General features: G+C 48.5%; 1 protein-coding gene across 1 annotated transcript; it reads right to left on the bottom strand.

Moving 5' to 3' along the window:
• Window positions 1-124: 124 nt before the first annotated feature.
• LOC119796688 (snake venom 5'-nucleotidase-like) lies at window positions 125-8,349 on the bottom strand. The gene is made up of 2 exons (XM_038305345.1): window positions 7,974-8,349; window positions 125-361 (listed from the first exon to the last, which is right to left on the bottom strand). Exons 1-2 carry the CDS (start codon window positions 8,295-8,297, stop codon window positions 125-127), a joined length of 561 nt encoding a protein of 186 aa, XP_038161273.1. The 5' UTR covers window positions 8,298-8,349.
• Between the last annotated feature and the right edge of the window lie 17,891 nt (window positions 8,350-26,240).

Below are 26,240 nucleotides of genomic sequence, written 5' to 3'. Positions count from 1 at the left end.
GATGGTGGATGATGAATGATGGATGGATGGATGTTTGATGGATGGATGATGAATGATTATTGATGGATGGATGGATGATGGATAATGGATGGATGGATGGATGATGGATGGATGTAGATCAGTCTCAGTCCTTCCTACCGGGTCTGGACAGAGCAGGCGTGTCTCGTGACGTGTATCCAACCACTCCGACCTTTTGACCTTCGACCTCAAAGATCTTGTAGGGTGAATATGTGAGGCCGAAGGTGGAGGCCAGGGTGCTGTCGGCTCTGATGTTGGCGCTGAGGACGGGACACTGGATGTCCTGCAGGAACGGCGTCATGAGTCCTTCTACTCCGTTATCAAACTCATGGTTCCCGAAAACCTGAAGAAAAAAACAAGCAGAGAAGATGAGATGTGGCGAAACAGGAAGCTTGATAAAACCACACGCTTCCTGGAAGATAAGCTGTGGTCATCTGCAGGAAGTTAGACTGCTCGTTTCCAAGGAAACCTGCAGCGGTTCATTTTCTAGAGATCCGAGCTCCAGTTCAGCCACCAGCATCGTTCCACCCAGACGGAAACATAATTTAGACGGATTAATCTCTTCCTGATTCTGGAATCTCTGCATGTCGGAGCATCCGGATGATCCTGATTATGCTTTCCTGGAAATTCACATCCAGTTTGGAACATTTTCAAAGTTTGAGGGAGGATTTTAAGTTTCTGGTCCATCCAGAACCAGGAGAAAACTTCCCGTCCTAGACCAGCACGGAGGCCATTAAAGTATTCCCATCCTGTTTCAAAACCTGAAAAGTGCGGCCTGCTTTTAGGACCATTCTCTGACTGCAGGTCCAGACTGCAGCGCTTTGTCTAAACCAGCTTTAGACACCTACAGGGTTTTTCCACTTTCTCCTTCGTAGACGAACCAGATGCAGAACATGGGGGTTGCTGTAGAGTCTGGGTCGGCCTTTAACTAGGCCGTCCTACCTAGGCCGTCCTAACTAGGCCGTTCTAACTAGGCCGTCCTAACTAGGCCGTTCTAACTAGGCCGTCCTAACTAGGCCGTTCTAACTAGGCCGTCTTAACTAGGCCGTCCTTACTAGGCCGTCCTAACTTGGCCGTCTTAACTAGGCCGTCCTTACTAGGCCGTCCTAACTAGGCTGTTCTAACTAGGCCGTTCTAACTAGGCCATTCTAACTAGGCCGTCTTAACTAGGCCGTCCTTACTAGGCCGTCCTAACTAGGCCGTCTTTACTAGGCCGTCTTTACTAGGCCGTCCTAACTAGGCCGTCTTAACTAGGCCGTCCTTACTAGGCCGTCCTAACTAGGCCGTCCTTACTAGGCCGTCCTAACTAGGCCGCTAACTAGGCCGTCTTAACTAGGCCGTCCTTACTAGGCCGTCCTTACTAGGCCGTCCTAACTAGGTGGTCCTAACTAGGCCATTCTAACTAGGCCGTCCTTACTAGGCCGTCCTAACTAGGCCATTCTAACTAGGCCGTCCTTACTAGGCCGTCCTAACTAGGCCATTCTAACTAGGCCGTCTTTACTAGGCCGTCCTAACTAGGTGGTCCTAACTAGGCCATTCTAACTAGGCCGTCCTTACTAGGCCGTCCTAACTAGGCCGTTCTAACTAGGCCATTCTAACTAGGCCGTCTTAACTAGGCCGTCCTTACTAGGCCGTCCTAACTAGGCCGTCTTTACTAGGCCGTCTTTACTAGGCCGTCCTAACTAGGCCGTCTTAACTAGGCCGTCCTTACTAGGCCGTCCTAACTAGGCCGTCCTTACTAGGCCGTCCTAACTAGGCCGCTAACTAGGCCGTCTTAACTAGGCCGTCCTTACTAGGCCGTCCTTACTAGGCTGTCCTAACTAGGTGGTCCTAACTAGGCCATTCTAACTAGGCCGTCCTTACTAGGCCGTCCTAACTAGGCCATTCTAACTAGGCCGTCCTTACTAGGCCGTCCTAACTAGGCCATTCTAACTAGGCCGTCTTTACTAGGCCGTCCTAACTAGGCCGTCCTAACTAGGCCGTTCTAACTAGGCCGTTCTAACTAGGCCGTCCTTACTAGGCCGTCCTAACTAGGCCGTCCTAACTAGGCCGTTCTAACTAGGCCGTCTTAACTAGGCCATCCTAACTAGGCCGTCCTCACTAGGCCGTCCTCACTAGGCCGTCCTCACTAGGCCGTCCTAACTAGGCTGTCCTAACTAGGCCGTCCTTACTAGGCCGTCCTCACTAGGCCGTTCTAACTAGGTCGTCCTAACTAGGCCGTCCTCACTAGGCCGTCCTAACTAGGCTGTCCTAACTAGGCCGTCCTAACTAGGCCGTCCTTACTAGGCCGTCCTCACTAGGCCGTTCTAACTAGGCCGTCCTCACTAGGCCGTCCTAACTAGGCTGTCCTAACTAGGCCATCCTAACTAGGCCGTCCTTACTAGGCTGTTCTAACTAGGCCGTCCTCACTAGGCCGTCCTAACTAGGCTGTCCTAACTAGGCTGTCCTAACTAGGCCGTCCTCACTAGGCCGTCTTAACTAGGCCGTCCTCACTAGGCCATCCTAACTAGGCTGTCCTAACTAGGCCGTCCTCACTAGGCCGTCCTAACTAGGCTGTCCTAACTAGGCCGTCCTCACTAGGCCGTCCTAACTCATCTCCAGCTGGATGTTCAGGGTGGTTCTGCTGATGGAGGGTGAACCTCCATCCCAATCCCAGAAGATTCTCCTGGATTTAGCTCCATCCCATTAACTCTGACCAGCTTCCACGTCCCACAGCATGATGCTGCCATCACCATACCTACCTTTAGAGGTGAAGACGGTAGAGTCCTTCTGTCTGATGCTTTGAATCAAACTGATATAATAATAACCGATCTCATATATTTCCACCATCAGACACCGACCACAGTGCTGACATTGCTTCTCTGCTTTCAGTTACACAACCCTGAGCTGCATCATCATCATCATCATGACCAAAGTTACACCACATGACCGCACCCCCCCCCCTCCTGAAACAAGAATAGCAACTATGCATAAATAAACATTGATGATTAATATCAAATGTGGTCTGAAAATTTCGATTTCTCTTGTTTCATATATTTAGTTTTATTTATCCAAAGAAAAATGTTTTTTTTTTCAGTCTGTTTCACCTGCAAGGCCACAAAATGTCAGGGTGGGAAGTGTTTTGCATCCAAGGATTAATTATTCCTTAACGAGCCAAAGAATTGTTAATTGTGAGTAAAATGTGTTTTTACTCTGAAACAAACTTCCTCATTTTTTCCTCATTATAAGTAAAACAGAAAAGCTCCGCCCAGATCAGAACAGCGCTGATTACTGCTCTATAAGGGCCGCATCATCAACCGTTCTCTATTTACAAAGATACAAAAATAAAATCTCTGTTTATTTAACTGCTGTGATTGGTTGAATACTTTTTTCCAACTACACAAACCAGTTTAACTTCTCCAACCGACACCAATACGCTTAAAATGACCAATATTGGTTTAGATATCAATGTTATACATATTTTAAAAAAGAAAATCAAGTTTGATGTTCTCTTTGAAGGAATCAAAAAGAAGGAATCCATTAATGAAACTCAAAGAAAAAGTGAATAAAAAATAAAAAGAGGTTTGGTAGAAAGATTCCTAAATTCTGAAATGCATTTTTTCCTATTTATTTTCAAAGTTGTTTTTCCATATTTATTTATTATATTTCTTAATAGATTTAATATTTTCTGTTTTTATTTATCTAATTTCTTTTTCCAAATTGTGTTTATTTGACCACATTATGGGGGCGGGCTTTCCTCCGGATTGACGCGTTTCTATTGGTCTGCTGGACGTTAGCAGCAACATGCTTATTGGTCACCGAGCCGTTTGCATTGAGCTGCAATGATCTACGAAACCTAATCTTTAAAGTTTGCAATGCACAAAATGCAAAATGAGAAGAGAATTAAAAAATATAGCACCTGTTAAAAATGTTCTATTAAAGAAAATGGAATTTAAAAGAATGTAAGCTGTGAAAAAATAAAAAAACTAAATGTGAGAAAACAGCATTTCTCTCAAAACCCTTTGATTACATCATATTTTTCACATTTCAGTTTACAATAGTTCTTTGTTTGCAACAATAATGGAGTAGAATTCACTCCATATATTTCTGCAGAAGCTTTATGTTAATCAGCATTTCTAAAACAAAACCCACACAAGCCTGATCTGATTGGCAGGAGACATGAACCCGACCGCAGAGATGCAGCCGGGCTCCTGGACAGAAGGTAAATAAAAGGTGAAGATGCTGCTTTGTCCCAAAGATGGCGTCAGAGCGTCAGAGTGGAAAAACTAAACAGCAATCAGAGACAATCAGGCCAAATCAGCTGAAGGAAAACAGCAACATTAACCCAGTGATGAAGGTTCTACAGTTAGGAACCAACCTGAGGAAGTTTCTGCATGATAAACATGGAGGACAGGAGAGCGGAGACGGTCGCAGAACGGATGTTACAACATGTTTCCCTCTAATCAGGCAGAAACAGGCAGTGATGAAAAACTGCCTGAAGGTTTTTGCTTCTATAAAACTGTCATTGGAGATTTAACTCAAAGTTAAACTGATAAAACTAACAGTGAACTTAGTGGAAAGCAGAGCTCTACACACTAATGCACTAGAACAGGGACGGATTCAGGACATTTGGGGCCGGGGGCCTCTGAACTAAGAAGGCAACACATCAAACAGCCCCATTCTCCAGATAGAGAAATGTTAATAGAATAGACATCCATTATCTGTTCTAGGTTGTGTCCCTCTCTTCTTGTCCCTTTTCTTCTTGTTTTCCTCTCTATGTTTTGTACTCAGCTGACTTTTCATGCTGTCTCTAAAGGAATGAAAGATTTTTTCCAAGCACTAAGCTCACTTAGCTGATTGCTCCTTCCTGTGTTTCCAAAAAGGCCAAAGTAAATAACCCAGTCCTTCTTTTCACTGTAGACAAGCCATGATCTGCTTATCTGTTCTCCATTTTTCATTTGGATGAAATAATAGCTGCATGAATCATGACAGCAGACAAGATAGAGGAGAGCAGGAGGCGGGGTTACCAATCTACTCGCTCTGGAGAGCAGAGTTCGCTGCTTTTAGATGTTGTCTCCAAAGTCTCCAGTTGCAGAAAAAAGTCTCTAGATTTGGCGCTAGGAGCTGGGTTTCTTCCTGTTCAAAGGGAGTTTTTCCTCTCCACTGTCGCTACAAGCATGCTTAGTGTGAGGGATTGCTGAAGAGTCAATGAGTCGATGCAATCAGCTGGTTTTCCTTAGATAGAAAACTTTGAATCAATCTGACTGGATGATCTGGTGAACTGGAAAGTGACCTGAGATGACATGATGTGAATTGGAGCTATAGAAATAAACTGAATAGAATTGAAATGGACTGATCCAATATGGCGGACACTGAAGGGGGGGGCTGAGGCACACTTAATATTATCAGCGTTCTGATGGCATTTTAGCCAAAGGATTTTAATCAAAAACCTAATTAATGTGCAGAAATGAGGAATAGTTGTATTAACCATACATGGAAACAGAGTTTTATGGGGCCCCCAGGAATGTGGGGCCCCAGGCAGCTGCCTAGTATTGCCTAATGGTAAACCCCCCCCCCCCCCCCCCCCTGCATGGGAACCAAACCCAGTCACTGGTTCAGATACGTGGACGAAACACGGGTCCAGATAAAGACCAAAGATATCAACACTTTCACTGACCACATCAACGCAGCGGACAGAAACATCCTGTTCACCCGGCATGTGTGAAAGAAGACAGATAACTCAACAGGAAACCAACACACAGCGACCGGTACCTCCGTTTGACTCTAACACCCCGCCCCCCACCACCAACAGACAACAGGGACACATAAACTTTACCTCCAGCTGCATAAAGTTGAACTTTTTGTGGACTGACATTGGTGGCAGTGGCATGATGCAGCCGTTATAAACCAGACTACAGACCGCTGCTTTAACATCAGGTTAGATCAGAGCCTGGAGGCTGTGTGTCTACCTGCTGAATATGATACACTGGATCACAGGGGGGGGAATTTACCATTAGGAAATACCAGGCAGCTGCCTGGGGCCCCGCATTCCTGGGGGCCCCATAAAACTCTGTTTCCATGTATGGTTAATACAACTATTCCTTATTTCTGCACATTAATTATGTTTTTGATAAAAATCCTTTGGCTAAAATGCCATCAGAACGCCGATAATATTAAGTGTCTCAGCCCCCCCCTTCAGTGTCCACCATATTGGATCAGTCCATTTGCTGCACATGTTCAGAAAGGTCCAAACAGACAGCAGCAAACCATTTGAAAACAAACCATGCAAAGAGCAGTGTTGCCAACTTAGCGCTTTAGTCGCTATATTTAGCCACTTTTCAGACCCCTCTAGCACTTTGATTTCTAAAAAGCTCCTAGCGCCAAATCTAGAGACTTTTTTCTGCTACTGGAGACTTTGGAGACAACATCTAAAAGCAGCGAACTCTGCTCTCCAGAGCGAGTAGATTGGTAACCCCGCCTCCTGCTCTCCTCTATCTTGTCTGCTGTCATGATTCATGCAGCTATTATTTCATCCAAATGAAAAATGGAGAACAGATAAGCAGATCATGGCTTGTCTACAGTGAAAAGAAGGACTGGGTTATTTACTTTGGCCTTTTTGGAAACACAGGAAGGAGCAATCAGCTAAGTGAGCTTAGTGCTTGGAAAAAATCTTTCATTCCTTTAGAGACAGCATGAAAAGTCAGCTGAGTACAAAACATAGAGAGGAAAACAAGAAGAAAAGGGACAAGAAGAGAGGGACACAACCTAGAACAGATAATGGATGTCTATTCTATTAACATTTCTACATCTGTAGAATGGGGCTGTTTGATGTGTTGTCTTCTCCACTCAGAGGGCCCCCTGCCTGTCTTTGCTTAGGGCCCCAAATGTCCTAAATCCGCACCTGCTGAATACTGTATAAAAATATACATAAATTTAACAGTCCTGCATTCATGAACTGTCTGCTTTAGTTTAATCCGCTGTGCGAGTTTAGGCCCAGTCCCATTTCTATAGTGCTCAGTTTTACGCGTTGCTGTGTAAGGTTAGTGTGTCCCAATAGTTATAGGAGCTAGGGGGAAGCGCCCTCCAACCCTTAAAATGATCCCTTCAGACAGAGTGAGGTCGGGAGCTGGCTTCGGAATGGCGTGCCTTCCCAGAACTCATTCAGGGAAAGAAAAATGGCGTCCGGCTGCTGAGAGGAACGTCAGAAATACTGTTGGAAGTTAAATTTTTCCTACTCAGGGTAAAAAAATCAGCAGACTTCCTCCCACTGAGCCAACCTATCCAACTCTTATCTCTCAGACCGCCTCGAACCTCCTCCCTGCTCATGATGACCAGGTTCGTCCTGCAGCTGGGGGGGGGGGTCACGGGGTCACATACCAGTGTAGCTGTTGTGTCCTTGGTGAAACATCTGACTCGTACTGATGGCGTTCAGAGGAGGCGGTGGCGGCTGTCCTGCTGTCAGCACGGGCAGCTGGTGATACTGGGTTAACCTTCCACATCTAGCAGGAATGTGGGGGGGGGAACTGGGAATTTCAGCTATAAAAAGAGAAATCCCAGGGCGTTCCTCACAGAGGGAACTTTCTAACACTTTTATAGGTGTTATCTTAACTGGACCAATAGAGACGCTTAAAAAGCTTGGAGTTGAACCCCCCAGGAGTTCAATGAACGCCTCCTGATTTGCTTTGCAGCAGATTTTCTTTATAATAATTGAACTTTATTGAACTCACACTACAGAAATTCCCTCTCTGCATTTAACCCTTCCTCTTGGGGAGCATTGGGCTGCCATTGTGCGGCGCACAGGGAGCAGAGGGGGGTTTAGGGTCTTGCTCAGGGACCCAGAGTGCAGGCTTCCTGTATAAGTTGAGCAGAAGTGGAACATTGATGTGATCCAGCTTCTCCTGCAGACTCTAAATCCATGTTTCCTCCACTGAAAGCAGAAGTTCATCATCAGCGCTTTAACAGAATCAGTTTCCTACCATCGCATCATATCTCAGCCTGTTCATGAAGTGCGCCGCCTCGGCTCCCTTATAGTAGCTGAACCACACGGTCCCCTGGAACTGGTCTCCGGCGTCCAGCAGCAGAACGTTCTTATTTTGGCTCCGGATCCGTTGGATCATCGTGGCTCTCCTCGCCACGCCGCCGAAGCATTCCCCCGCTTTGCCGCTGCATTTACCGGAGTGGACGCTGGTCTCCTCCACGCGCGCGTGCACGTCGTTGGTGTGGAGGAGAACCAGGTTCAGGTCGGCCGCGGCCGGGCCGAGCAGGAGGGCGAGGAGAAGGAGGAGGTCGGTCCGCTCCATCTGCGCGCTGTGCGTAAAGTAGGTCTGCTGCTGCTGCTGCGCTCAGACTGCCTCCAACCTCCTCCCTCCCTCCCTCCCTCCCTCTGGGTGAGTGTGTGTGTGTGTGTATGGGGGGGGTGCTCTGAGCAGCTGAAAGGCCATTTTGAAGGAGTAACTATAATCTTTAACTGTATGATAAGCAGGAATCAGAAGGGAGTCTCCCAGGGCTGTGTCCTCCACCCACTGTGATTCAGTCCACTGGAGACCAAAGACCACAACATGTCTACGGGTCCGAATCTTCTCGTCCTTCTGGATCCGAGTTAGAGGTTAGAACCCAGACGGAACATAACAGAGGGTCTGGCTCCTCTTCATCTGTAGCAGAAAACTGTTTTGACCACAGCGCCTCTCACTTCCTATAATTAGCTTTGAATGTGCCAGTTTTCGGGCGGTGCTGTCGAAAAAAGGCCTCCCTCTGTGCCCAGGGACCAAAACATGTTGTGTCTGTCTGATGAGGCACAGTTAGGAAATGGAACCATAGCAGAGAAGAAGCTGAAACCACAGAGCTGCACCGTGTGGAACCTTCCGGCCTCCATGAGCTCCTCAGCTCCATTTACACTTTAGAAGCAGCATCTTCACCTCAAAAGATGGGATTAAAGGTTCAGCCGAAGTCTGCTTCTGAAGTTTGGCTTATTTTCGGTGACATCACGTCATCGCATCATTGCCAGCAGCTGGAAAGTTTGAATCAGACAGGAAGAAGAAGAGGAAGCTTTGTTTTAGCGCCCTTTAGGATCATGGTGCAGGGTTCTCCCCCCAGACTCGTCTCGCCCATGAATGCAGGTCGCAGCAACGTGTCATTTCCCTCCATAAATCAGTTACTGAGTCGGCAGAAGAAGCGCCCACTGGTCCTCTGATGTGGTTCTGGGAGGCATTCGTAAAATGTAACGCGGGACAGATTGAACAATCCTGTCTGTGGACAGAAAAGCAGTGAGTCAGAGAGGAACCTGCGAGATTCTGCAGGAATCTGCTTCAGATGGAAGAAAGCAGCCCCCCCCTTTCAGAGACATAGACAGGTATGGGGCATTGCAGGCTAACAAAAGAAGAAAACGTTCATCCGTTTCTATTTGCATGTTTTCTAAACTAAAACCAGGCTTTGTTGGGCTGCTGGATAAAACCTGGAACTAAACGCTATTTCTGACATTTGGAATAAAAAATCTTCCTGGATGGAAGAGAAACGTCTTCAAACTTGGAAACAAAGTCCAGAGGATTGATTTTAACTTTTTGGAAAGCAGCTCATCATCTCAGATTACTTGACTTTTCCAGAGGATCTCTGGCTTTATGCTTCTACTGGTAACAGAAACAAGCAGTGAGGGAAGCTCATGAAAACATCTGGGGAGCAGATGGCAGCTCTGCCTGCAGAGAAACATGTTGGAACCTGAGCTGCAGGTCCTGAGCGGCGTCATCAGAGGAAGCTGATGGGGTTTCCCCACATTCAGAATAAATTAACATGACTTAGAGAACTTTTACTGTCATTTTATATAAACAGGGTGTATACAAAACAACATTTCGTTGAGTACAGCTTTCCACACAGCAAATGAACGTTTCCATCCATAAAGTTCAGCAGTGATCACATGTAAACAGAGAAAAAAACATGGAGGATAAAACGCTTTGATCTGGAAGTTCAGAGCTTTAATATCTATGGAGAAAATCTGCAGTATTGTTGGGTTGGTTTTATCAGTGTGATGTAGAGTCTGGTTTATAGTTTCTCAGCAGTTCATCAGTGTGATGGCGGTGGGGAAGAAGCTGCTGCAGAACCTGCTGGGCCTGCATTGAATGCTGGGAAGCAGGGGGGCCCAACCAGTCGATCGCGAGAAGTTTTACAATGTAGAGTCTACATAGCCATGAATAGGTCTATCATAGGCTAATCATTTTAATGCACTAAAATTAGTATTATACTAAAGAATATACATACAAAATAACAGATAACTTTTTTTTGTGGGGAAATAAGGAGGAGGGGGGGGGTCTCCAGGACTGAAACCGTCTGGAGGCAGCAGTCAGTAAAGGGTAAAGTGATCGATTATATATTTTATTTTATTTTCCGTTTCCATAGACTTCCAACTATGCAAGAAAAGCTTGATAACTTTCTGATTAGATTCCTTTCTGCATCCTGCAATGAAGAAAATGCTGCTGACTGACTTTATTTATGGGAAAATGTCTAATGAGGGTGATAATGTACGGCCTGGTTGGCTTTCACTAAACCATGATTGTTTTAGAGTCAGTATAATCAGTTCTGATCTAATTAGAACCAACCCTAAATATCTAAACCAAAAAATCTTCTTTTAAGAGAAAAAATTCAGCAGCAACTGTCTTTTCCGGTTGTTTAAAAACCGGACGGGTCTGGTTTTGTTCATTTCCTGCTGTCACCATGTTCCATAATGTTATGGACGGACCTGGAGATGAAAACTTAGGCAGATCCAGAGAGAGAAAAGGGTCCAAACATGGTCTGACACAGTACAGAGAAAAGGTGATGGTTGCTCTGACTTATGTAAATGTAAACAAAACAGCAACTTATAGAGGAAATAGAATGAATAATATAATCCAATAGGATAAAATCTAAAGTTATGTGTCAGTTTAATCTGAATTAGATTTCACTAAATGAAAACTAAGAGAATTTGATTTCCCTTTCCTCCAAAAATATTAATACACATGTATATCATTAAAACATATGAACAATGAAATCAGCGATTTTCATCCCTTAAGTGTTTAAAATAAATAAATCTTACAGTTAACCAAATATTTTGGATGTAGTTTGGAAAATGCAACTAAAATATATAAAAGCTATGAGTTTATTAACTAAAATTATAGATTTGCAAATAATAAATAATCAAGGCCCCGTCCACACGAAGTCAAACCCTGGCCTAAACGCACTAATTTTTCACCAAACCAGCCTCTCATCCATACGAAGCCGGCGTTTCGGGGGTCTGTAAACGATCTTTTTTTTTATTAAGCCTTCAGAGTGGGAAGATTTTGAAACGCCGTTTTCGCGTTTCCATCTTTAAGCTCTAACCGCATTTTTTTTCTTACACGCATGCGCCATAGCGTCGCCTCTAAACACGCATGCGTCATAGCGTCGCCTCTAAACACGCATGCGCCATAGCGTCGCCTCTAAACACGCATGCGTCATAGCGTCGCCTCTAAACACGCATGCGTCATAGCGTCGCCTCTAAACACGCATGCGCCATAGCGTCGCCTCTAAACACGCATGCGCCATAGCGTCGCCTCTAAACACGCATGCGTCATAGCGTCGCCTCTAAACACGCATGCGCCATAGCGTCGCCTCTAAACACGCATGCGTCATAGCGTCGCCTCTAAACACGCATGCGTCATAGCGTCGCCTCTAAACACGCATGCGTCATAGCGTCGCCTCTAAACACGCATGCGTCATAGCGTCGCCTCTAAACAGGCATGCGCCATAGCGTCGCCTCTAAACACGCATGCGTCATAGCGTCGCCTCTAAACACGCATGCGCCATAACGTCGCCTCTAAACACGCATGCGCCATAGCGTCGCCTCTAAACACGCATGCGCCATAGCGTCGCCTCTAAACACGCATGCGCCATAGCGTCGCCTCTAAACACGCATGCGCCATAGCGTCGCCTCTAAACACGAATGCGCCATAGCGTCGCCTCTAAACACGCATGCGCCATAGCGTCGCCTCTAAACACGCATGCGCCATAGCGTCGCCTCTAAACACGCATGCGCCATAGCGTCGCCTCTAAACACGCATGCGTCATAGCGTCGCCTCTAAACACGCATGCGCCATAGCGTCGCCTCTAAACACGCATGCGTCATAGCGTCGCCTCTAAACACGCATGCGCCATAGCGTCGCCTCTAAACACGCATGCGTCATAGCGTCGCCTCTAAACACGCATGCGTCATAGCGTCGCCTCTAAACACGCATGCGTCATAGCGTCGCCTCTAAACACGCATGCGCCATAGCGTCGCCTTTAAACACGCATGCGTCATAGCGTCGCCTCTAAATATGCATGCGCCATAGCGTCGCCTCTAAACACGCATGCGTCATAGCGTCGCCTCTAAACATGCATGCGCCATAGCGTCGCCTCTAAACACGCATGCGTCATAGCGTCGCCTCTAAACACGCATGCGCCATAGCGTCGCCTCTAAAAACGCATGCGTCATAGCGTCGCCTCTAAACACGCATGCGCCATAACGTCGCCTCTAAACACGCATGCGTCATAGCGTCGCCTCTAAACACGCATGCGCCATAGCGTCGCCTCTAAACACGCATGCGCCATAGCGTCGCCTCTAAACACGCATGCGTCATAGCGTCGCCTCTAAACATGCATGCGTCATAGCGTCGCCTCTAAACACGCATGCGTCATAGCGTCGCCTCTAAACACGCATGCGTCATAGCGTCGCCTCTAAACACGCATGCGCCATAGCGTCGCCTCTAAACACGCATGCGCCATAGCGTCGCCTCTAAACACGCATGCGCCATAGCGTCGCCTCTAAACACGGATGCGCCATAGCGTCGCCTCTAAACACGCATGCGCCATAGCGTCGCCTCTAAACACGCATGCGCCATAGCGTCGCCTCTAAACACGCATGCGCCATAGCGTCGCCTCTAAACACGCATGCGTCATAGCGTCGCCTCTAAACACGCATGCGTCATAGCGTCGCCTCTAAACACGCATGCGTCATAGCGTCGCCTCTAAACACGCATGCGTCATAGCGTCGCCTCTAAACACGCATGCGCCATAGCGTCGCCTTTAAACACGCATGCGTCATAGCGTCGCCTCTAAATATGCATGCGCCATAGCGTCGCCTCTAAACACGCATGCGTCATAGCGTCGCCTCTAAATACGCATGCGTCATAGCGTCGCCTCTAAAAACGCATGCGCCATAGCGTCGCCTCTAAACACGCATGCGTCATAGCGTCGCCTCTAAACATGCATGCGCCATAGCGTCGCCTCTAAACACGCATGCGTCATAGCGTTGCCTCTAAACACGCATGCGCCATAGCGTCGCCTCTAAAAACGCATGCGCCATAGCGTCGGCTCTAAACACGCATGCGTCATAGCGTCGCCTCTAAACACGCATGCGTCATAGCGTCGCCTCTAAACAGGCATGCGTCATAGCGTCGCCTCTAAACACGCATGCGCCATAGCGTCGCCTTTAAACACGCATGCGTCATAGCGTCGCCTCTAAATATGCATGCGCCATAGCGTCGCCTCTAAACACGCATGCGTCATAGCGTCGCCTCTAAACACGCATGCGTCATAGCGTCGCCTCTAAACACGCATGCGCCATAGCGTCGCCTCTAAACACGCATGCGTCATAGCGTCGCCTCTAAACACGCATGCGCCATAGCGTCGCCTCTAAACACGCATGCGTCATAGCGTCGCCTCTAAACACGCATGCGCCATAGCGTCGCCTCTAAACACGCATGCGTCATAGCGTCGCCTCTAAACACGCATGCGCCATAGCGTCGCCTCTAAACACGCATGCGTCATAGCGTCGCCTCTAAACACGCATGCGCCATAGCGTCGCCTCTAAACACGCATGCGCCATAGCGTCGCCTCTAAACACGCATGCGCCATAGCGTCGCCTCTAAACACGCATGCGTCATAGCGTCGCCTCTAAACACGCATGCTTCATAGCGTTGCCTCTAAACACGGATGCGCCATAGCGTCGCCTCTAAACACGGATGCGCCATAGCGTCGCCTCTAAACACGCATGCGCCATAGCGTCGCCTCTAAACACGCATGCGCCATAGCGTCGCCTCTAAACACGCATGCGCCATAGCGTCGCCTCTAAACACGCATGCGTCATAGCGTCGCCTCTAAACACGCATGCGTCATAGCGTCGCCTCTAAACACGCATGCGCCATAGCGTCGCCTCTAAACACGCATGCGCCATAGCGTCGCCTCTAAACACGGATGCGCCATAGCGTCGCCTCTAAACACCGATGCGACATAGCGTCGCCTCTAAACACGCATGCGCCATAGCGTCGCCTCTAAACACGCATGCGCCATAGCGTCGCCTCTAAACACGCATGCGCCATAGCGTCGCCTCTAAACACGCATGCGTCATAGCGTCGGCTCTAAACACGCATGCGTCATAGCGTCGCCTCTAAACACGCATGCGTCATAACGTCGCCTCTAAACACGCATGCGTCATAGCGTCGCCTCTAAACACGCATGCGCCATAGCGTCGCCTCTAAACACGCATGCGTCATAGCGTCGCCTCTAAACACGCATGCGCCATAGCGTCGCCTCTAAACACGCATGCGTCATAGCGTCGCCTCTAAACACGCATGCGCCATAGCGTCGCCTCTAAACACGCATGCGTCATAGCGTCGCCTCTAAACACGCATGCGCCATAGCGTCGCCTCTAAACACGCATGCGTCATAGCGTCGCCTCTAAACACGCATGCGCCATAGCGTCGCCTCTAAACACGCATGCGCCATAGCGTCGCCTCTAAACACGCATGCGCCATAGCGTCGCCTCTAAACACGCATGCGTCATAGCGTCGCCTCTAAACACGCATGCTTCATAGCGTTGCCTCTAAACACGGATGCGCCATAGCGTCGCCTCTAAACACGGATGCGCCATAGCGTCGCCTCTAAACACGCATGCGCCATAGCGTCGCCTCTAAACACGCATGCGCCATAGCGTCGCCTCTAAACACGCATGCGCCATAGCGTCGCCTCTAAACATGCATGCGTCATAGCGTTGCCTCTAAACACGCATGCGTCATAGCGTCGCCTCTAAACACGCATGCGTCATAGCGTCGCCTCTAAACACGGATGCGCCATAGCGTCGCCTCTAAACACGCATGCGCCATAGCGTCGCCTCTAAACACGCATGCGCCATAGCGTCGCCTCTAAACACGGATGCGCCATAGCGTCGCCTCTAAACACCGATGCGACATAGCGTCGCCTCTAAACACGCATGCGCCATAGCGTCGCCTCTAAACACGCATGCGCCATAGCGTCGCCTCTAAACACGCATGCGCCATAGCGTCGCCTCTAAACACGCATGCGTCATAGCGTCGGCTCTAAACACGCATGCGTCATAGCGTCGCCTCTAAACACGCATGCGTCATAACGTCGCCTCTAAACACGCATGCGTCATAGCGTCGCCTCTAAACACGCATGCGTCATAGCGTCGCCTCTAAACACGCATGCGCCATAGCGTCGCCTTTAAACACGCATGCGTCATAGCGTCGCCTCTAAATATGCATGCGCCATAGCGTCGCCTCTAAACACGCATGCGTCATAGCGTCGCCTCTAAATACGCATGCGTCATAGCGTCGCCTCTAAAAACGCATGCGCCATAGCGTCGCCTCTAAACACGCATGCGTCATAGCGTCGCCTCTAAACATGCATGCGCCATAGCGTCGCCTCTAAACACGCATGCGTCATAGCGTCGCCTCTAAACACGCATGCGCCATAGCGTCGCCTCTAAAAACGCATGCGCCATAGCGTCGCCTCTAAACACGCATGCGTCATAGCGTCGCCTCTAAACACGCATGCGCCATAACGTCGCCTCTAAACACGCATGCGTCATAGCGTCGCCTCTAAACACGCATGCGCCATAGCGTCGCCTCTAAACACGCATGCGCCATAGCGTCGCCTCTAAACACGCATGCGTCATAGCGTCGCCTCTAAACATGCATGCGTCATAGCGTCGCCTCTAAACACGCATGCGTCATAGCGTCGCCTCTAAACACGCATGCGCCATAGCGTCGCCTCTAAAAACGCATGCGCCATAGCGTCGCCTCTAAACACGCATGCGCCATAGCGTCGCCTCTTAACACGCATGCGCCATAGCGTCGCCTCTAAACACGCATGCGCCATAGCGTCGCCTCTAAACACGCATGCGTCATAGCGTCGCCTCTAAACACGCATGCGCCATAGCGTCGCCTCTAAACACGCATGCGCCATAGCGTCGCCTCTAAACACGCATGCGTCATAGCGTCGCCTCTAAACACGCATGCGCCATAGCGTCGCCTCTAAACACGCATGCGTCATAGCGTCGCCTCTTAACACGCATGCGTCATAGCGTCGCCTCTAAACACGCATGCGCCATAGCGTCGCCTCTAAACACGCATGCGTCATAGCGTCGCCTCTAAACACGCATGCGTCATAGCGTCGCCTCTAAACACGCATGCGTCATAGCGTCGCCTCTAAACACGCATGCGCCATAGCGTCGCCTCTAAACACGCATGCGTCATAGCGTCGCCTCTAAACACGCATGCTTCATAGCGTTGCCTCTAAACACGGATGCGCCATAGCGTCGCCTCTAAACACGGATGCGCCATAGCGTCGCCTCTAAACACGCATGCGCCATAGCGTCGCCTCTAAACACGCATGCGCCATAGCGTCGCCTCTAAACACGCATGCGCCATAGCGTCGCCTCTAAACACGCATGCGTCATAGCGTTGCCTCTAAACACGCATGCGTCATAGCGTCGCCTCTAAACACGCATGCGTCATAGCGTCGCCTCTAAACACGGATGCGCCATAGCGTCGCCTCTAAACACGCATGCGCCATAGCGTCGCCTCTAAACACGCATGCGTCATAGCGTCGCCTCTTAACACGCATGCGTCATAGCGTCGCCTCTAAACACGCATGCGCCATAGCGTCGCCTCTAAACACGCATGCGTCATAGCGTCGCCTCTAAACACGCATGCGTCATAGCGTCGCCTCTAAACACGCATGCTTCATAGCGTCGCCTCTAAACACGGATGCGCCATAGCGTCGCCTCTAAACACGGATGCGCCATAGCGTCGCCTCTAAACACGCATGCGTCATAGCGTCGCCTCTAAACACGCATGCGCCATAGCGTCGCCTCTAAACACGCATGCGTCATAGCGTCGCCTCTAAACACGCATGCGTCATAGCGTCGCCTCTAAACACGCATGCTTCATAGCGTCGCCTCTAAACACGGATGCGCCATAGCGTCGCCTCTAAACACGGATGCGCCATAGCGTCGCCTCTAAACACGCATGCGCCATAGCGTCGCCTCTAAACACGCATGCGCCATAGCGTCGCCTCTAAACACGCATGCGCCATAGCGTCGCCTCTAAACACGCATGCGTCATAGCGTCGCCTCTAAACACGCATGCGTCATAGCGTCGCCTCTAAACACGCATGCGTCATAGCGTCGCCTCTAAACACGCATGCGTCATAGCGTCGCCTCTAAACACGCATTGGTCATAGCGTCGCCACTAAACACGCATGCGCCATAGCGTCGCCTTTAAACACGCATGCGTCATAGCGTCGCCTCTAAACACGCATGCGCCATAGCGTCGCCTCTAAACACGCATGCGTCATAGCGTCGCCTCTAAACACGCATGCGCCATAGCGTCGCCTCTAAAAACGCATGCGCCATAGCGTCGCCTCTAAACACGCATGCGTCATAGCGTCGCCTCTAAACATGCATGCGCCATAGCGTCGCCTCTAAACACGCATGCGTCATAGCGTCGCCTCTAAACACGCATGCGCCATAGCGTCGCCTCTAAAAACGCATGCGCCATAGCGTCGCCTCTAAACACGCATGCGTCATAGCGTCGCCTCTAAACACGCATGCGCCATAACGTCGCCTCTAAACACGCATGCGTCATAGCGTCGCCTCTAAACACGCATGCGCCATAGCGTCGCCTCTAAACACGCATGCGCCATAGCGTCGCCTCTAAACACGCATGCGCCATAGCGTCGCCTCTAAACACGCATGCGCCATAGCGTCGCCTCTAAACACGCATGCGCCATAGCGTCGCCTCTAAACACGCATGCGCCATAGCGTCGCCTCTAAACACGCATGCGCCATAGCGTCGCCTCTAAACACGCATGCGTCATAGCGTCGCCTCTAAACACGCATGCGTCATAGCGTCGCCTCTAAACACGCATGCGTCATAGCGTCGCCTCTAAACACGCATGCGTCATAGCGTCGCCTCTAAACACGCATTGGTCATAGCGTCGCCACTAAACACGCATGCGCCATAGCGTCGCCTTTAAACACGCATGCGTCATAGCGTCGCCTCTAAACATGCATGCGCCATAGCGTCGCCTCTAAACACGCATGCGTCATAGCGTCGCCTCTAAACACGCATGCGCCATAGCGTCGCCTCTAAAAACGCATGCGCCATAGCGTCGCCTCTAAACACGCATGCGTCATAGCGTCGCCTCTAAACATGCATGCGCCATAGCGTCGCCTCTAAACACGCATGCGTCATAGCGTCGCCTCTAAACACGCATGCGCCATAGCGTCGCCTCTAAAAACGCATGCGCCATAGCGTCGCCTCTAAACACGCATGCGTCATAGCGTCGCCTCTAAACACGCATGCGCCATAACGTCGCCTCTAAACACGCATGCGTCATAGCGTCGCCTCTAAACACGCATGCGCCATAGCGTCGCCTCTAAACACGCATGCGCCATAGCGTCGCCTCTAAACACGCATGCGCCATAGCGTCGCCTCTAAACACGCATGCGCCATAGCGTCGCCTCTAAACACGCATGCGCCATAGCGTCGCCTCTAAACACGCATGCGCCATAGCGTCGCCTCTAAACACGCATGCGCCATAGCGTCGCCTCTAAACACGCATGCGCCATAACGTCGCTTCTAAACACGCATGCGCCATAGCGTCGCCTCTAAACACGCATGCGCCATAGCGTCGCCTCTAAACACGCATGCGTCATAGCGTCGCCTCTAAACACGCATGCGTCATAGCGTCGCCTCTGAACACGCATGCGCCATAGCGTCGCCTCTAAACACGCATGCGTCATAGCGTCGCCTCTAAAAACGCATGCGCCATAGCGTCGCCTCTAAAAACGCATGCGCCATAGCGTCGCCTCTAAACACGCATGCGCCATAGCGTCGCCTCTAAACACGCATGCGCCATAGCGTCGCCTCTAAACACGCATGCGCCATAGCGTCGCCTCTAAACACGCATGCGCCATAGCGTCGCCTCTAAACATGCATGCGTCATAGCGTCGCCTCTAAACACGCATGCGTCATAGCGTCGCCTCTAAACATGCATGCGCCATAGCGTCGCCTCTAAACACGCATGCGTCATAGCGTCGCCTCTAAAAACGCATGCGCCATAGCGTCGCCTCTAAAAACGCATGCGCCATAGCGTCGCCTCTAAACACGCATGCGCCATAGCGTCGCCTCTAAACACGCATGCGCCATAGCGTCGCCTCTAAACACGCATGCGCCATAGCGTCGCCTCTAAACACGCATGCGCCATAGCGTCGCCTCTAAACACGCATGCGTCATAGCGTCGCCTCTAAACACGCATGCGTCATAGCGTCGCCTCTAAACACGCATGCGTCATAGCGTCGCCTCTAAACACGCATGCGTCATAGCGTCGCCTCTAAACACGCATGCGTCATAGCGTCGCCTCTAAACACGCATGCAGGTTGACTCTAAACACGCATGCAGGTCGCCTCTAAACACGCATGCGTCATAGCGTCGCCTCTAAACACGCATGCGTCATAGCGTCGCCTCTAAACACGCATGCGTCATAGCGTCGCCTCTAAACACGCATGCGTCATAGCGTCGCCTCTAAACACGCATGCGTCATAGCGTCGCCTCTAAACACGCATGCAGGTTGACTCTAAACACGCATGCAGGTCGCCTCTAAACACGCATGCGTCATAGCGTCGCCTCTAAACACGCATGCAGGTTGACTCTAAACACGCATGCAGGTCGCCTCTAAACACGCATGCGTCATAGCGTCGCCTCTAAACACGCATGCAGGTTGACTCTAAACACGCATGCAGGTCGCCTCTAAACACGCATGCGTCATAGCGTCGCCTCTAAACACGCTTGCGCGACACAGTATCATAACAACAATGGCGCCGTACTGTGTTGAATGGTTGCTGCTCATGCTACTCACCCTGCTGTCGGGCTTACAACAGAATCTTCTTCTTCTGGAATATCTCCAGGAAGAAAAGAGCAATATCGACCACATAGTTCAGCACCTGAATTTGACTGAACCACGAAAATGGACCCGCAGGGCAACCATGTATAAATATTACTGCGCATGCCCAACATTTCGTCGTTTATTTTTGCTTTGGCACCACAGCGCCACTTACAGGCCTGGCATACATTTTGCAGCGTTTTCATGCATTCGTGTGGACGATCACATTTATTTTACATCTCCGTCTTTACGACAAACATTCTGGAAAACGTTTCGTGTTCGTTTTGACTTCGTGTGGACGGGGTCTAATTCCTGAGGATTTGACTCAAAGTTGCATATTTTCCTGAAAGGGTGGCAATAATAAGAAGAATTTTTGGCACATTTAAAACAAGTATGTTTAAAAATGAATAAAACCTAAAACCTGCTTAATGGATTTAAATCAACGATGATAAAAAAACAAAAACATCCTAACTTTCAGAATCAGGACTGAAATAGCAGCTGACATAAAGTTATAAATGGTTGGCTGACAGCAGAATATTAACTGGTTCACTTTTTAAAGACTAGAGTTAAAGTACCTGCGGATAAATAGACTGAAAGCGTGTTTTTACCGTTGACCCAGTTACAGGAGGTTCGGTAAAGATGGGCGGGCTAAGGGTTTGTGTTTTGTTCGTCTTATATGTTGTGGATCCACAACTTGTTTAGACTTTGACTACTTTTGCAGTGTTCTAAGTAAGGAGGAACGAACGCTGCTCTAGCAGAACAGGGCAGAATGCTGCTGCATTAGGGCTTCATGATGAACTGTTCTCTCTTTTTCCCACGACACCTGGAAGAGTAGAATTAATAGTTAGATGCTGATTTGTTTATTAAAAAGGATCACCTGAACTAATGGCCGAGTTTTATGACAAACATTCAAATTGTGTGTTTTTCATGGTACAGTCGGCGTTCCCATCTTCCTTAAGCGTGTCTTGTCGTCTTCTTCTGCGTTTTCTCATGTTTGTCTCAGGTCACTTTCCAGTTTACCAGATCATCCAGTCAGATTGGTTCAAAGTTTTCTATCCCGGTATCGCTCTGATTCATTGCTCTGCTGATGATACTCGTTGGTAAATTAAGCTAGGTGGTAATGTATCTGAAACCCCCATCTTCTAGTTGTCTCTGTCACCCCCCCCCCCCCCCCCCCCCCCCCCCCCCCCCCCCCTTCACTATTCTCCTCCCCTCCCACTCTTACAGCTTGTCTGGAGGAAATAAACGTGTGGATGCAGCGAGGTTTCTTCATCACCATAACGTTCCCTGGCCAGGATGTTTCCCTTTGCAGCAGAGTCACCAATCTTATTAAAATTTCCAGGATTTGCACCAACAGTTTGGGAGGCAGAGACCAATTGACTCGGGAATACTTTACCTTTAATTCTGAGGCGGACATGCTTTAAATCTGGCCTCCAACCTTTCTTTTTACACAGTTTTAATTAGGGATGCACGATATTGGGATTTTGGCCGATATCCGATATTTTAAAACTCATGTAGCCGATAACCGATATCCATACCGATGTTAAAGCTGGACAAAAATAAGTAGTCATTGAAAATAGCAGTTTTGTTATCCATTTCTGACACTTTGAAAAATAATATACTCAAATATATTTTCTTAAGCTGATATCAAATTGATTTTTAAAAACGCGGTATCGATCTATTTTACTTTCAAAATCTGGTGAAATTTCATCGTTCTGTTACAAACTCTCGTGATATTTTGCAAATTCTTGTGAGATTTTGTTAGTAAAATAGATCGATACCGCGTCAATATATCAACATATAAAAATATGGCAACATTTGGTGAATTTTCGGGGGATTTCGTAGCATAACGATGACATATAGCAATATTTCATTAGTAAAAGAGATTGATATGGTGTTTTTAAATGGCAATATATCAGCATATGAAGATATTGGGATATTTTAATGGATCAATATTTTTTCCCTCGTCTTTAGAAGTTTTTAAGTCTGTAAAAAAGAAGTTTTTGAGGAAGAAGAAGAAGTAGAATTTTTTTTTTTTTAGACTTTAGAAACTCAGAAGCTGATCAAATATCGGGTTAAATATCGGTGGGGTGGCCGATGTCCGATATTCAGTTTTAAGGCCGATACCGATAGGGGGCAGATTATATCATGCATCCCTAGCTTTAATGATGCTGATTTTATGTCTTCTCCTATTGAATGGATTATTTATTATAAATATTTTATTTGCATTTATCTGAATTTCTTTAGTACTTTTTCATCTTAAGTAAGTAAACACAATAAAAAAACACAAATGTGGAGTGGCGGCCTAGTGGGTGGAGTGGCGGCCTAGTGGTTAGGGCATTGGGCTTTGAATCCTGAGGTTGTGAGTTCGATCCCCCACTCCCACAGACTGCCACTCTGGGTCCCTGAGCAAGACCCTTAACCCCACACTGCTCCCCGGGCGCCTCACGATGGCAGCCCACTGCTCCCCAAGGGGATGGGTTAAATGCAGAGAGTTCATTTCATTGCTCTGTACTTGTGACAGTGTAATGACAATAAAATTGAATTAAAAAAAAAAAAAAAAAAAAAAAAAAATTAATTAAAAAATTATTAAAAAAAAAAATGCAAAAACACAGACAGTCTGTCGCTGTGTTAAAAGCAAACCATAAAAATAGATTGTGTAACGAGGGGGGGGGGGGTCTGTGGTAGAACTTTGAGGTTTTCTGTGAATGTGAAGTGCATCATAGACAGAATTCTATATTATTATTGTTAAACTCCAAAGAAACGATTGTAAGCTGAACCTTCACGCATGTCAGCTTCTCCAGGAAGACGTCAGTGACTCATTCTGCCCACAGCTTTAAAACGAACGCCTTAAATGGTTCCGCTGTGGCTTTCTCTGAAGACAGCAGGCCTCGCGCTTGGAGGTCTAAACCGAGCTGCTGACGAGCAGAGGTTTCTAAAAGCTTCTCAGAAAAGCTCTCTCACTCTCACTGGTTTTACTTCCTGCATTGATTGAACCACATGGACCAACAGCAGAACCTGAAACCAGCAGCGTCGTCTACTTTTAAGGCTCCAAACGAGGTCAAGTCTCTGTAAAATCTTGGCCCTTTCACCCCTAACCCTAAACCCTGATCTCTTACCTTAAACTCCAGCCATACTGGTAAATCCAAGATGCTGTTTAAGAGCAGCAGGGGAACCATCCAACAGGATAGCAGCTCCTGAACGAAGCACTGCAGAATAATGTTACCACCAGTGCAGAGCCTCCTCAAACTCGGCAGCAGATGGGTGGACAAAGGACAGAGCCACTGGGTCAGACTGAGATTCTGCAGGAAAAACAAGCGCAGAATGGAAGTTGTTTGTTTTCAGGAACCAGAACCCAGTATGAGGTGATCTGGGCTGAGTGGCTTGGTTCATTGCCCCGCAGGAAGGAACTATCAGCAGAAGGTCCACTGTGGTGATGAAGGGTTGGAGATGGTTAGCAATGTTAGCTTTGGTAGGGAAAGGAGGCTCAGGTGGGACCACTGGGTCCAAACTGAGCCAAGAACATACACTCACCGGCCACTTTATTAGGTACCCCATGCTAGTAACGGGTTGGACCCCCTTTTGCCTTCAGAACTGCCTCAATTCTGGCATAGATTCAACAAGGTGCTGGAAGCATTCCTCAGGGAGTTTGGTCCATATTGACATGATGGCATCACACAGTTGCCGCAGATTTGTCGGCTGCACATCCATGATGCGAATCTCCCGTTCCACCACATCCCGAAGATGCTCTATTGGATTGAGATCTGGTGACTGTGGAGGCCATTTGAGTACAGTGAACTCATTGTCATGTTCAAGAAACCAGTCTGAGATGATTCCAGCTTTATGACATGGCGCATTATCCTGCTGAAAGTAGCCATCAGAAGTTGGGTACATTGTGGTCATAAAGGGATGGACATGGTCAGCAACAATACTCAGGTAGGCTGTGGCGTTGCAACGATGCTCAATTGGTACCAAGGGGCCCAAAGAGGGCCAAGAAAATATTCCCCACACCATGACACCACCACCACCAGCCTGAACCGTTGATACAAGGCAAGATGGATCCATGCTTTCATGTTGTAGACGCCAAATTCTGACCCTACCATCCGAATGTCGCAGCAGAAATCCAGACTCATCAGACCAGGCAACGTTTTTCCAATCTTCTATTGTCCAATTTCCATGAGCTTGTGCAAATTGTAGCCTCAGTTTCCTGTTCTTAGCTGAAAGGAGTGGCACCCGGTGTGGTCTTCTGCTGCTGTAGCCCATCTGCCTCAAAGTTTGACGTACTGTGCGTTCAGAGATGCTCTTCTGCCCACCTTGGTTGTAACGGGTGGTTATTTGAGTCACTGTTGCCCTTCTATCAGCTCCAACCAGTCTGGCCATTCTCCTCTGACCTCTGGCATCAACAAGGCATTTCCGCCCACAGAACTGCCGCTCACTGGATGTTTTTTCTTTTTCGGACCATTCTCTGTAAACCCTAGAGATGGTTGTGCGTGAAAATCCCAGTAGATCAGCAGTTTCTGAAATACTCAGACCAGCCCTTCTGGCACCAACAATCATGCCACGTTCAAAGTCACTCAAATCACCTTTCTTCCCCATACTGATGCTCGCTTTGAACTGCAGGAGATTGTCTTGACCATGTCTACATGCCTAAATGCACTGAGTTGCCGCCATGTGATTGGCTGCTTAGAAATTAAGTGTTAACGAGCAGTTGGACAGGTGTACCTAATAAAGTGGCCGGTGAGTGTGTGTCCCTCACCATCACCACCAGAAACACTGATAGCAGCATGGATTCCTGATGGATTCTTGGTGTTTTCACCCAAACATCTAAATAATGCATAATGCAGGCATTTGGCCAAGGAATGTAAAGTATTGCTCTAAATGAGGAGAGCAAATATTTCTCTCAGGGCCTGGTATTATCCAAGGAAGCCATCTACATTCTGAAAGAAAACCAACCTTAAACAGGGGGGGGGGACTCAGATTTCAGCTTTCAAAAACCTTCAATGCAGCGATAGAGTTGATTCCTTTCCGCTATCATCGCAGCTCCAACCCCTTTACAGGAGGACAGAAGACCTCACCTGTTCAGCCAGGCCAACTATTCCCTCTAACGACCCCCCCTTTCAGAGACATAGACAGGTATGGGGCATTGCAGGCTAACTAAGAAGCCAAATGACCCCCATTCCAAAGGGGGGGACCCGTTCATCCGTTTCTATTTGCATGTTTTCTAAACTAAAACCAGGCTTTGTTGGGCTGCTGGATAAAACCTGGAACTAAACGCTATTTCTGACATTTGGATTGAAAAATCTTCCTGGATGGAAGAGAAACGTCTTCAAACTTGGAAACAAAGAACAGTGGATTGATTTGAACTTTTATAGAATAACTGTGACCTGCATGACTGAGAATCTTCACCAGCAGATCGTCATCATGACAACATTTAAAAGATTCAATCTGAGGTTCTGGTCAGCTTTCATGGGCATTGGACCAGCTTTGGGTACCTTTGGTTCTCTGGGCCGGTACCATCCATCTATCCATCATCCATCCATCCATCCATCTATCCATCATCTATCCATCATCCATCCATCCATCCATCTATCCATCATCTATCCATCATCCATCCATCCATCCATCCATCCATCCACCCATCATCCATCATCCATCCATCCATCCATCCATCTATCCATCCATCCATCCATCCATCATCCATCATCCATCCATCCATCCATCATCCATCATCCATCCATCCATCCATCCATCCATCATCCATCATCCATCCATCCATCCATCCATCCATCATCCATCCATCCATCCATCCACCCATCATCCATCATCCATCCATCCATCCATCTATCCATCATCCATCATCCATCCATCCATCCATCCATCATCCATCCATCCATCCATCCATCCATCCATCTATCCATCATCCATCATCCATCCATCCATCCATCCATCCATCCATCCATCTATCCATCATCCATCATCCATCCATCCATCATCCATCCATCCATCCATCCATCCAT

The sequence above is a fragment of the Cyprinodon tularosa genome, unplaced genomic scaffold, assembly GCF_016077235.1.
Source record: "Cyprinodon tularosa strain WSP-4 unplaced genomic scaffold, ASM1607723v1 ctg557, whole genome shotgun sequence".
Classification (NCBI taxonomy): Eukaryota; Metazoa; Chordata; class Actinopteri; order Cyprinodontiformes; family Cyprinodontidae; genus Cyprinodon; species Cyprinodon tularosa.
This window is presented reverse-complemented; position numbering and strand designations above follow the sequence as displayed.

Bases quoted from the DNA above. Each gene is read 5' to 3' on its own strand.
- LOC119796688 (XM_038305345.1), bottom strand. From the start codon at position 8,297: ATGGAGCGGACCGACCTCCTCCTTCTCCTCGCCCTCCTGCTCGGCCCG. The intron at 362-7,973 runs GTAGGAAACTGA...TTTTTTCTTCAG, and splicing joins GGCTGAGATATGATGCGATG to GTTTTCGGGAACCATGAGTT.